The sequence below is a fragment of the Gouania willdenowi genome, chromosome 5 (assembly GCF_900634775.1).
Source record: "Gouania willdenowi chromosome 5, fGouWil2.1, whole genome shotgun sequence".
Classification (NCBI taxonomy): Eukaryota; Metazoa; Chordata; class Actinopteri; order Blenniiformes; family Gobiesocidae; genus Gouania; species Gouania willdenowi.
This window is the reverse complement of record NC_041048.1, coordinates 3628513-3641642: the sequence shown is the minus strand read 5'-3', so window position 1 is coordinate 3641642 and position 13130 is coordinate 3628513. Positions and strand designations below refer to the sequence as shown.

General features: G+C 36.2%; 1 protein-coding gene across 1 annotated transcript in view; it reads left to right on the top strand.

The window, feature by feature from the left end:
• The window catches only part of mtss1 (MTSS I-BAR domain containing 1), a 50506-nt gene that overhangs the window by 16165 nt on the left and 21211 nt on the right, over nucleotides 1-13130 (top strand). Inside the window, exons 2-4 of the mRNA XM_028446305.1 lie at nucleotides 3503-3564; nucleotides 5640-5713; nucleotides 12459-12543. Of these exons, the coding sequence (XP_028302106.1) occupies nucleotides 3503-3564; nucleotides 5640-5713; nucleotides 12459-12543 (221 nt within the window). The remainder of the gene's footprint in view (nucleotides 1-3502; nucleotides 3565-5639; nucleotides 5714-12458; nucleotides 12544-13130) is intronic.

Below are 13130 nucleotides of genomic sequence, written 5' to 3'. Positions count from 1 at the left end.
CTACTACATTTTACTCAGAATATTATGAAAAAACAATAATTACAGAGCATTTGGATGTTAACACACGATCTAAAGAATCTCATTTTGTAAATAAGTGGAATGAAACAGTATTTAGTGCCTCCTGAACAGATTTATTTCAACAGTTCTTATCATTTCTGGTCACTTCTGCCTGGTGTAGGAACAAGGTGATCGTAAATGATAAAAACAGTAAAATTGTATGTTATCACTCAATCATTCCATCATTATGTTATATAGGTGTTTTTTTTTCCATAGAGTTGTGAGCAAAATGTAGTAGTGGGACGTAAAGGGGGACTTGAGCCTAAAAAGGTTTTGGAACCACTGGTCTACAGTCAGCGGTGTAGTGTTAGGAGCTGAGGTGAATGCATGCACCGGTAGATCAAGGTAACGCTACACCTGGCAGTGCTGTGTGGTTGACTGAGCCCAGAGTGTAACTGATCTTCTTCTGTGGTTTTCTATTGGTGCAGAGCTGCTCAGCCTTTGTGAAGGAGAGCTTTTCTGTGTCAGCACTTTTTTCCACTCCTGCTAACAAAGCTGAAGAATGAAGTCTCTGTAGTAAAGCTACATTCTCCATGTAATCCCTATTAGGGCTGGGCAATATATCGAGATACATCGTTTTCTATTTTGGTGATATAGAAAATTACAATATCGCCCATTTATATAGCTTATTTTGTTTTCAAATACTAGTTTTAGGAGTCGCTGCTTTCACTACTTCTCAGAATAGTATAAAACGCACAGTTTGATTGATTACTGAATGCGTTCTAACCAGATTGTCCCCTAAACAAGCTTCACTACAAAACTCACTCACGCATAGGGATGGGAATCGAAAACCGGTTCTTTCTTGAGAACCTTTTCCCAGTAATCCAATTCCTAGGAATTGTTTGTTTGCGTGCCTGTTAATTCCGCTTATCGGTTCTTCTTGCGTCACAAATACGTAACGATAAACTCCTCCAGGTCCTGTGTATTTTGTTTATGCTAGCGCCAAGAAAAGCTCCTTTCACCATATAGCATAATAGAATCCACCTCCTCCACCCGCTGCTGTGCTGTGTTTGTAGCATCTCTGTTGCTACGCTAGTCACTTCCAGGTTCTGTACACTCACACAAAAGTTGCTTCTTGCACTGACTTTTCTTCTGAAAACAACAAACCTCCGCAAGAACACACACCTCGTTGCCAATTTATGTCTTCATAACAAGTAATCAGACACGAGAGACGGACTGCTACTGATTGTTATCTTTAGTTTGCTCTTTCACACGTTCACACACACACACACACACACACACACACACACACACACACACACACACACTGTAGAGGTAACACACACACACACATACGGCTGATGATGTCACATGTAACAATGGGGACGGCGTCTCTGAAGGTCCATTTATAGAAATGTAAATAAAGGCTAAATTAAAGCTTTACTGTTTAAATACATACGTGCAGCTATGCTTTTGGTTATGTTCTTTTTTACAGAAAAAAAATATTTTTGTTGTTCAAGTTCAAAAAAGGAGCACTGTATATGTTCTCCAATAGTTGTAGCCAAAATGTGTCATATTGTTGTAATAATAATAATAATATTTCATCAATTTTATATAGCGCTTTTGTATATATTATCCAGTGAAAACAATCTATACCCTGTGGACTAAAAGAGAGCTGATATCCCTGCAGGAAATTAAAGAGACAAAGATAATATAATAAAAAGTTAAAGCAAACAAATCCATTTGTATTATTTAATTCTCTCACCCAATGAGAATCGGTAAGGGATCAAATCAATTAGCAGTATTGATAATGGAATCGGAATCACTAAATTCTTATCAATTCCCATCCCTACTCACACGTGCTGTCTCTTACAGGAGAAAAAGCCAAAAGTGGCACATATTATGTAGCTGTTTGTTAATAAATGTCCCATTATGTTTTTTTTTAACTCTTCTTGTGTATTTTTTGGTAATTTTGGATTTCTTTCTGAGTCGTTTTGTGTATTTTTTGGTATGTATGGTCTTGGATTATTTTTGTCCCGTTGTGTATTTTTTCTCCTTTTGTATCTTTTGTGTTCTTTTGTTTATTTTTGTTTTTTGTATGCATTTCTGTTGTCTCATTGTACATTTTCTTCGCTTTTGTTTCCTTTTGTGCATTATTTTAGGCCGGGCTACCGGACTCAAAACTTCACTCACTTTGTTCTTCTTGTTGTGTGTACACTAGTTAAAATCACTACTTCTCTGTTATTCGTGAACGTATCAGGCCGAAATTTGGTAGTTATAATCTATGGATGTGTACTCACCCAGAGCCCAATCTTTGATTTGGGGCTCCAAAAGAAGAAGAAAAAAGTCGATTTCTCATTTATTTGCACGATGGTTGGTGTTACTGAATCATTGGCACTTAACAATATATAAATGAGGCCCATTACTCCGTAAGTGGCATGGGGGCCCACCTCCTTTTTCTGGTAATTCCGAGATTTATCGTAGCATAGTCGTGATATGTCGTTTCAAAGGCAATTCAATGTAGATTACGATTTTACGTCACACAATTTCATTTGTTTTACTCGTTGGAACCGAGTCATTTGACTGAATTCTCGGGAACATGGTACGTGCTTTCCGGCCATAGTTCATCCAAAGTTGTTGTTGTTCTTTTGTGTATTTCTCCATTTGTTTCTATGCTTTTGTAGGGTTTTTTGTGTATACTTTTGTTGTCCCGGTGTGCATTTTTCTTCTCTTTTTGTGTATTTTGTTGTCCTTTTATGTATTTGTTTTGTTCTTTTGTGTTTTTGTAGTAATTTTGTGTATTTTTTAGTGTCATTTTGTGCATTTAATTTTGGGGCAGCTTTTCTTTTTTTTTTTTTTTTAATACCGATCTTAAAACACTGATGTTATTCTATCCTGTGTGGCATTTTGCATCAGCAAATTTAACCCAGAAGTGTCTTTCTTGAGGGACTTTATATAAAATAATTGAGATTTATATTTTTGCCTATTGAATAATCACAGAACAACTGGGAAACATTTCTGAATTTTTTCAGATCAAAGTGCGTGGGAAATTCCTGAAAATTTGTTGGAAAGATGTGGAATGACTATTATTGTGCTATTTATATATGGTAATTTTTTGTTTTAGGTGTAACTAAATATTATCGACAGATATTTTCTTCAGAGTATTTAATGCGATGGACAAGGCAAAGATGGCAGGAACATGTTTTTAGATACACAATAAATTACTGTACGAGATTTGACTAGTTTTAAATGAATGCAAGTCTGATTTGTCATCAATGTGAAATATAGCAGCATATGAAAAACACACTCAGGACCAGAACATTTTTAGATGATTAATGTTGGGGAAACTCCATCTGTTTTTACAGAGATGGGTTGAATAGAATCTATTGTTGTACTGTACATTAATTTTGCTCTGATTTTGGTTCTGTTGAAATGCTTAAGTTGGACTGAAACCTGTTGCTGTAATCTGATGTTTGATGCCTGTGTGTGTGCTTGTGCACTACAGGCCGGCTACCCGACATGGGAGGACTTTGTTACCAAAGGAGCAAAGCTGCAATCACAGCTCAGGTAAGACAAATATTACCGTCACGCTCAAACATAGTGACAGGAAACCACATTGGAAATAAACGCCACGGATTTCACCTTCAATCATTTAGAGAGAGTAGCTGTACTGGTTTTGTATATCACAAAAAGTGTTTGATGCATTACTGATTAACAAAATATGTGCACCTTTTAAAAAAAAATTAAAAATTAAAAAAAATGAAAACACATTAAAAGGAATTTTAAGGACGATTTTAACCCTTAGGGCATACATAGAAGAGAGTTGCCATTTTGGACAGGATATGACACACTTTCTTTCATTGGCGCCGCCTGTCACTTTAAATAAATGCGGCATTGGAAGATCAGAGGCGCAACAGGTCTGCTTACATTGTGGGAAGTGTAGTTTTTCTGTTAGCTCTTGGCTCTAAGCAGCAGTGTGTCGCTTCTCCTTCAGTGATAAAAAACGTACCGTCCAGGTTGTATGTTAAAAAATCAACAGCATTATTGCTTTCTCTTTTAAAAACAAAACCAAACAAAATCCAAGAAATGCAGATTTTAGTGCTAGCCAATGAAAATAAGTTACTTAAAGTGTAAGTGCTCGCCCAGGTTTGTGTTGACCTGCCACTAGGGGAAAATTTAAAAAATGCCTTGATTATGGGCGTGGCTCCTAAGATCAATAAACTACATTATTTCATTCCTGATCATTTTATATTCAGCAGAAAAAAGTGGTTTTAGTGTGTCCTTACACTTATTCAAAGAATCCAAATTATTAGGATTTCAAGCACACAATCTGAATGAACGACAATGTAAAGATCTCCTTTGTATTTTATTTTTATGGTCTTAATTTGCAAAGCTTTAAATCACGTGTCAAATTTCAAGGCCCGGGGGCCAAATTATGCCTGCTTAAGAAAGTTAAAATGATAATTCAGTTTTAGATATCTCAGCCCCTCCAAATACAAGCATGCAATTAAAATCAACTATAATTGCATACCTCAGTTTTCCAGTTCTTACATCACATGATGGCAGTCATTTTTAATTTCAAACTGTTGAAAGCACTCTTGATTCAGTGGGTCACATTTTCCTGAAAACAAAGTGTTAAAAAATATCAGGCCAAAATATGCCCTGAATTAAAATTTCTCCCATATAGCTGTCTGCGTGTACGTGTGCGATAAACCGAGAGAAATGACAAACTATCGACAGTCACCTAATCTTGCGTGTGCGTGCAGACAACGCTCCATTCATCAGGACGTTGCATCTCCAGTTACACTCCAAAAACAAAAAAAGGGATTGAATGAAGCCGTGGGAATTTGTTGCTGAGGAATTTCTTGTTTTATCATTTATTTGGCATGTTTGAATCTTAGAATTAATCTGATGTTACATTCTGATCACCACCTACATCTACACCACTGCATTGATGTGTGCAGATGTGGATTCTTACTTTCTTCCTTAAAAAGTCTTAAAAGGCCATTAATCTAAAAATAAGGCCTTAATTATTATTGAAATGTCTTAAATCAATGTTTCAAAAGTCTTACATTTTAACACATAAGAAACATTGACGTGGTTGCAGCAGGACAACATGGGGATTTGTAAATTTAACAAAAATTGCCTGTCCAACAAAGATTTTCCTTAATGGTTTTGTATTTCTGGCTATTTTTGTAGTCATCTTATGTGTTTTGATTGTTTTAGTGTTTTTTTTGTTTTTTTTTGGTGTATTTTTGTATATTTACTTGTGGGGGCCGCCAGTTGCACATCTGCACTAGACACTGGAAAAAAAAATGACCCTAACCCTATGTAATTGATGTGGCATTTTTTCCCCCTCAATTTTGTTTACTAAGTTGGTCTTAAAATTAATTTCAAATGGCAATAAAAAGTCTTGAATTTAATTTGACTGAAGCTGTAGGAACCCTGTCAACATGACGTCCCATGTTTAATGATTCTTTTGATCTTCTTTGATGAGTCATGATGATCCGTTTTGAACAGGAGAAGGTAAAAGTTTTTGTTGAACACATCAGTCTGTGTGATTCACCGTGTGACTAATAAATGATTTTCCTGTAATTATGTCCCATGAACCTCGTGTGATTATATCTTTGTGTACCTTTAAGGACAACCATCGCACTGACCGGAGCCTTCCTGGACGCCTTTCAGAAGGTGGCAGACATGGCAATGGGAACCAGAGGTAAACACACACTAACGCGCCACTTTAGAACATTTAAAAACATGTCAAACATGCATTTCATTTTTATATTTCTGTTCAGTGTGAATTATTATGTTTGAGTAGTTTTGAATCTGCCTTTAAAATGTGACTCATCAGATGAACTTTGATCTAATGAGTAAGTCGGTGCTTTTGTTGACTGCGTTCTTACCTCACCTGGTGTCACCTGGTGTCTCAGTGATGCTCCAGGAGGTGAAGAACACAACATGACGGGACAAGCTGCAGTGTGCCAACCCCAGTAAACACCAACTAGTCTGGAGTTAAAGCTTCATCATGTTTCACCAGAGCAGAGACGTTTTTATTCATCTGTCAGTGTGTGTTCATTTATATCTCGTTGTGTTGCTGACGCCATCTGAGCAGAACTTTGTTTCTCTGGACCTGTGAGAGACTCAAGTCGCCATTATAATAGGAAAATAAGGATTTTCTGTGAAATGCAATAAAAACAAAACAATTTTATGAATTAGGAGAAAGGAAGTGTTGCATTGTAGTGAGTTCGACATGGCTTAGTCAGACTCGTGTTGGGTTATTGTGCAGGTCTGCCCAAAAAGTGTAAAAAATGGATTTACCAACCCCAGATCCATGTGCAGTTCTTTGTTCAGAATTTACAACTTTCTCAGTCTTTTTCCAGGAGTTGGCACCTACCATGTACTCAGCTTCCCTTCAAGCACACACACTACTCCAAAGGGGTTATGTTCAAACTCTGAGTATGTTCAGGCTCAAATGAGGGAAACCCTAAGAATCCCATTCCTAAACGCAAGGTATGTTCTTCTCTGAGTCTGTTACCATGGCAACATTGTCCGTGAACTGAACCTGGTCGCTGGCAGGTTTTATTGAAGAAACCCTGGGTTTCTTCCTGGCTCCGCCCACCTGAACACCGTTTCTGAACGCTTTAATGAACTTTAACACTCTTCTCTGAAACACATTAGTAACATCACACACCACAGACGTGTTCACATCATTACTAATGTTGTGTTGCTTTACGGGTTTTTTTTTTTTTTTTTGTGCAAATGGTAGTTTTCTTTATAACATTGTGAATGCAGATCATTAGGTGAAAGTCATTGAGAGGAAATTTTAAAGAATTATTCCTCAATTGTGACGTAAATTGTTCTACACAGTTTCTCTGTATTCGTGATTGGTCTGACGCTGCAATATCCTCCTCTGTAACAGGAGCGCACACATAGTCGGGCTGAAATCAACTTTCGTAACTTAGCGAGTTAATATCCTGCTTCGTAGTACAGCGTCTGTCTGACGAACAATGTTTGGTTAGGTGAAGCCTGCAAACGGAGATAAATCCAGGCTTCACTGATTCCAACTTTGTAGTACAGACCCTTAAAGCTGATATTGTTGTAAACTGATGTGAGAGAAGTTATTATGGCCACATCAGGACAGAATGAGCTGCTTCCTCCTCCTGTGTTGCTCCACATGACTGGTTCTGCTCACTGACCACTGACATGGGAGCTGTTGACGTCCGTGCAATCATGAGGTTTGGTTTTCAAAGCACATGCATGGACACACGTGCATGCACGGATCACAAGATGACACACCAAGTCACGTCATGGGCTTCAAACATTTTCTCGAGGTCGTCTTTGTCCACGTGTTTTGGTGCTGAGCTGTTTGTTTGCTCTGATTGGTCAACAGGGCAGCCAATCAATAAGTCCCCAGTCAACATAAGGACAAGAAAATTAATGCACAAAAAGCTGTTTATACTTAATTCTTTGGCCTTTTTTATTCATAAAAAGATGTTTTAATGAAAAAAGTTGATACATTTTTTTTTTTTAAACATGGCATTCAAAGCAATGAGCCTTTTTTATTCATAAGTGGCTTCCCTAAAAAAAAGGATTTTTCTGTTCCCTTCAAAGTTAATTACAAAATGCACATGTGATCAAATAATTAATAGAGGCAGATTTGACTGACAGCTGTTTAACAAACATAGTGAACCGATGTTAAATTCATGTAATCCACATTTTACTAAGGTGAATATCACATTTAGACTCAAACAGCGTTCCATTGGGCTCAGTCATTAGTTTTACTTATTGGTTCAAACTGTCCTTTTGGGACAATGACAAAAATATAAAAATATCCAACGTACGTAATTATCGGGTTGATAATTATCTAGCATTCAGAATAAATTCTCAAACAAGAAAGGATGTTATTAAAATTAATTGATTGGAAAATAAAAATACATTTTTTTAACTCTTAGTTTATTGAAAACAGTCCAAAACAGGAACAATTGATTATTATTATTATTATTATTATTATTATTATTATGTATTTATTGTTGTTATTATAAAACAAGTGACATGCTACTTTAAACCATAAGTTACATTATTAATATTATAATACATTCTATATTATTTATACGTTTATTATGATTATTTTTATAATGTATGTATAATGTATTTATATTATATATGATTTACAGTATTTATTATTTATACATTACATATTTATTTTTTTGTTGTTATTGTTATTATAAAATCAGAAATAGAATCAGAAATGTTTTAATGGCCAAGTACAGTTTTAAGGACGTACAAGGAATTTGTCTTGGTAGTTGGTGCACGAAACAAAAAACAAAGAATAACAAAGAACAAAGAAACAACCCAGCAACTATAATAATAATAATGATAAATATAAAGGATGAGGGATAAATAAAGGATAGATAGAGGGAGCTGATGTTCAGCTCCCACTTGAGGTCCTGAGTGATGATGGTCCCCAGGAAGAAGAACTACTCCACAGAGCTCACTGTAGAATCTCCCAGGGTGTGGGGGGTGAGGGGGGCTGGGTTCTTCCTGAAGTCTGCTATCATCTCCATTGTCTTTAAAACAAGTTTAAAACAAGTGACAGGCTACTTTTGACCATAATTGTCACCATCATTGCTTTGTTTTTTAATGATATCAAAACGTACACATTCTTCTTCTTCTTCCCTCTCCCTCTTTTTTTTCCCCATCATGTTTTTTTTAGTTTAATTTGAATCCAAAAAGCAGCAGCATTAGAACATTTAAAGCCTGAGAACAAACGTGTCCCTCCCACAGCGAGTCCGTCTCATCCCGTCAAGCTGCATTTTTTTCCTCAGAAGCGTTCTCACTGAATACCATTAAACATGTCTGAACTCCAACGCGGGGCACGCCCACACACACACACACACACACACACAAACACACGCACTCTAAACTGTCATAACATGTTTGATCTCACAGTTTACCGTCAACTGAGTGCATTTCAACATGTAATCTAGGGATGGGCAACCGTTGTCACAGCGGGGCCACAAAAATGTGGTCTGAGGGCCACATTTTCAACATTCATGTAATTATTAAGAATAACGACCAATCTGAACATTAACACAGAAAGGGTTTTTTATGTTGTCGTTTGTTGTCTTTTTGTTTTTAGTTTAGGTATTTTGTGTATTTCTGCAGGCATTTTGTGTATTTTATGAGTCATTTGTGTTTTTGCTTTTTTGTGTGTTATATTTGCATTGAGTTTATTGTCAATCTGTGCCTTTTTTTTCAGTATATTTGTCGTTTTGGGTTTTTTTTCTGTCATTTTGTGTAATTATTGTTTTTTTATGAATTCATGTTGTTGTTTTGCATATCTGATGTCCTTTTGTGTGTATTACCAGTCATTTTTGTGTATTTTTGGAATCTTTTTTGTGTGTTTGTTGTTGTTGCTTTGTGTATTTTTGTTGACATTCTGTGCATTTTGCTGTTGTTTTGTGTTTCTGGAGTTATTTTGTATATTATGTTGGGATTCATATTACTTCCAATTTGTTGAATTCCAATTTTTGTTGGAGTTGTCTTGGAGAATTAGACCGAGGGCCAAATTTGTGGCCCCTGGGCTGCCAGTTGCCTTTGTCTGATGTAAACACATTCCCTACGGTGAACTGCCTGTAATGAATATATGACGCACCTTTTACAAATATTGCTTTTCTCACATTTGAAGCGGTTGCATTATAATAGTAGCTGAAGCCACCACAAAGTGTTCCCTGAGCATCAACAGGGAGGGAGGGGACAGAGCGCCACGTCTCGACACACCTTAACAAATAAATCCACAGCTCACACCTGAGAGCACGCTGCGTTTGATGAGTCATACGAGCAGGGCCAGCTTTAGGCCTTTCAGTGTTTTCAAGACAAAACAGTGCAATTGTGCGACAAATCAAATCATTAAAAAAGATTACAACCTATTTTAAAAATTTGCATAATACACTATAACAGTGGTCCATGAACAGGGGTACGCGATGGCACAACAGGAGGTACATGAAAAATTTGGCTCTTATGTTTATTTCTAGTTAAAAATGATCATCATTATATTGATGATGGAAATGATCTTGATTAGAACATGAACTGAAATTACAAAGGTCAGACTTGGTCCAACATGGGGGGGACTCGAGCTAAAAAAGATAGGGAAACACTGCACTATAATACATTATAACACCGACAGGTATAATGCAAATGTCGTGAGGGAACAACGGTGCAAAATCCAAAAGCAATGCAAAACAATGCTGTCAAAAGTTAAAGTTTAGTTAGGACATTTCTACCTTCCTGTTTGGTTTTACTAGTCAGTAACAAAAATCTTAAAACCAAAGAACACAATGTGCAAACAACACAACAGAGTTATATAGAATAGAACAAGAATTACTACATATGCAAAAAGGCAATGCAATGAGGAAGAAAATTCAATAAAATAACATAAATATGGGCAGAAAGTTACTTGTAAGCAGCAAATAAAGAGCAGGCACTCTTAAACGATCACTAACATCTCCAATGTTGTTTAAAACTTTGCACTTTTGGACTTAAAATTAATATTGAATTAAGAGAAAACATGTACAGTGATTGTAAAGGGTGTTTTTCGAGTTTATTGTTGCTTTTTAAATTAATAAGAATTTACTACCAGATGGCGCCCTAGGCAGCCGCCTGGGTTGCCTAGCGACATTGCCGGCCCTGCACATGAGGACAGGATGACAAAAGTGTAGGCCATGATTGCAGTCATTTTTAATGTTAAACAGTTGAAAAAAACTCTTAATTTGTCCGAAGTCCTTAAATTTTTTTCAAATCATTACATAATATTTCCCTTGATTAAATAGAAATTGGTCACAAAATCACAATTTGCTGTAATTTCTCTGTAATTTTTTACATTTTTATAGCGTCATTTTGTGTAGATTTTGGGTCATTTTGTGTATTTCTGTTATTGTTTTTAATATTCTATTATCTTTTTCTGTAATTTTGTTTAGATTTGTAGTCATTTTGTGCGTTTGCTTTGGGGACTGCATAGAATCAGTCCGAGAGCCTCATGTGGTCCCCGGGCCTCCAGTTTCCAATGCCTACAGTATTCAGATTCTGCTCTCCTTGCCTCCGTGTTTCTGCAAGTATTCAGAAATCTTGCACATGGACCAAATGAATGCGTGGGTCACGTGTGTGATGTTTGACTCCTAAAACCTACAGAACTGAAACCCTGCAACGAGCTGGACCTGTTCAGTCAGCCCACGTCTGATCTGTTGTCATCTTACGTGTTAGGCAGCAGATTGTGACATTTAAACATGACTCAGCGTGATTGAACACAGTTTGGACTCTTCACAATGAGGCTGAGTGATGAAAATGAACCCAAATGTCATTGTTTTAATCAGTCTCTCTATCAGAAAACTTTTCATCCATCAACGCTTTTAGCTTAGCATTAATATTTAGTTATGTGATTAATGACTAATGGACTCCTTTGTTCTAGAACAGTCTAGACCATTGCCATTGTGTACCCCTAGGCACTGCAAGGGGTACGAGAGAGAGAGAGAGGAAAATTAACAAATCAAAATATAAAAAAATATGGGGTTTTATGTCTATTTTAGTTAAAAATGATAATCACACTGAATATTATTAGCAACACACACAACTACAACAAAAACACACAAAATAACAGAAAAATATACTGAACAATGAAAAGATCAGTCAACCAACAACAAAATACACAAAATGACACCAAAAACACAAGCACTAAGAGAGAAAAATACTAATTATTACCAGCAACACACAAAACAACGAAGACGCACTAAATTAAAGAAAAATACACAAGATTAGTACAAAATACACAAAAATAAATAACAGAGAAACATAGAAAATGACATAAGAACACACAGATAAACAACACAAAAATTACAACAAAAACACAAAATAATAGAAAAATATACTGAATAATAAAAAGAGCAAACAAACAACAAAATACATAAAATGATAGATCGAAATGATCTTGATTAGAGCATGACTGACAATACAAGAGTCAGTCTTGGTCCCACATTAGAAGGGGGATGACTGGAAATGATAAAAATTATAGAAATAAATAAATATATTCAGGAGGTACTAAATAGGGTTTTGTTCCACTTATTTACAAAATTAGATTCTTTAAAATGTGTGTTATCACTCATTTTTTCCATCATTATGAGTTGAGTATAGTTGTTTTTTTCACAGAATTCTGAGTAAAATGTTGTCATTGGACAAAGAGGGGACTTGGATTCAGAAATAAGAGAAAAAGGGTACTAGAGCCACAAAAGTTTGAGAACTACTGTCTCTAAATGTACCTTCAGTGTGCAGTGAGTGGCAGACGAGGCAGCCACCTATTTATGCATGCAAATTTTAGATTTAAATGATTTGTGTAATGCTGAAACCTACAGCCTTTAAGCTGTTCTTTCAAAATAAAAGCCTCTCCCCCTTTTTTTTTTTGCTCTTTTCAGGTGCTACTAAGGAGATTGGCTCAGCGCTTACAAGGATGTGTATGAGACATCGCAGCATCGAGTCCAAACTCAAACTTTTTACCACGTAAGAGACTAAAACACACACACACACACACGCACACACAGAGCTACAGTTTAAAAAAACTTACCTGTGTGTGTATTTCATCCTTTACTGATTCCAGTGTGCTCCCAAAAACTCTGCCAAAATGACATTTTCTGCTTTGTTCAAGGATTTAAAGTTGTGCTTACACAATGGGGGATGATGTTTTTTTATGGTTTTCCACCAGAATACGCTTAAATTGAATGTCTCACCAAGTGACGTCAAATTCTGAGAAACACCACATAAACAAACCAAATATGACAATGTCCTGAAGCAAATCACTGTCTTCTTTGTCTGGCAAAGAAAACGCAAGAAATCTACTACGGCACTCCAAATCCCTCAATGCAATACATGAAACAAGTCACACAACCATCTGTCAACAAACTCATTGTTGGTGATGGAGCCGTGCGGGAATTTCAACATTTATTTAATGTGTTTGTGAAGCGATACCTTTGATTTATTGATCTTTGAAGCGTGCAATATGTCTTTACGGTGTTATAAAAATGTTTTTAACAAACAATTAAAAGGACAAGATGTGTTTATTTGGTTTGGTCCATCACTGCTCGCTCACA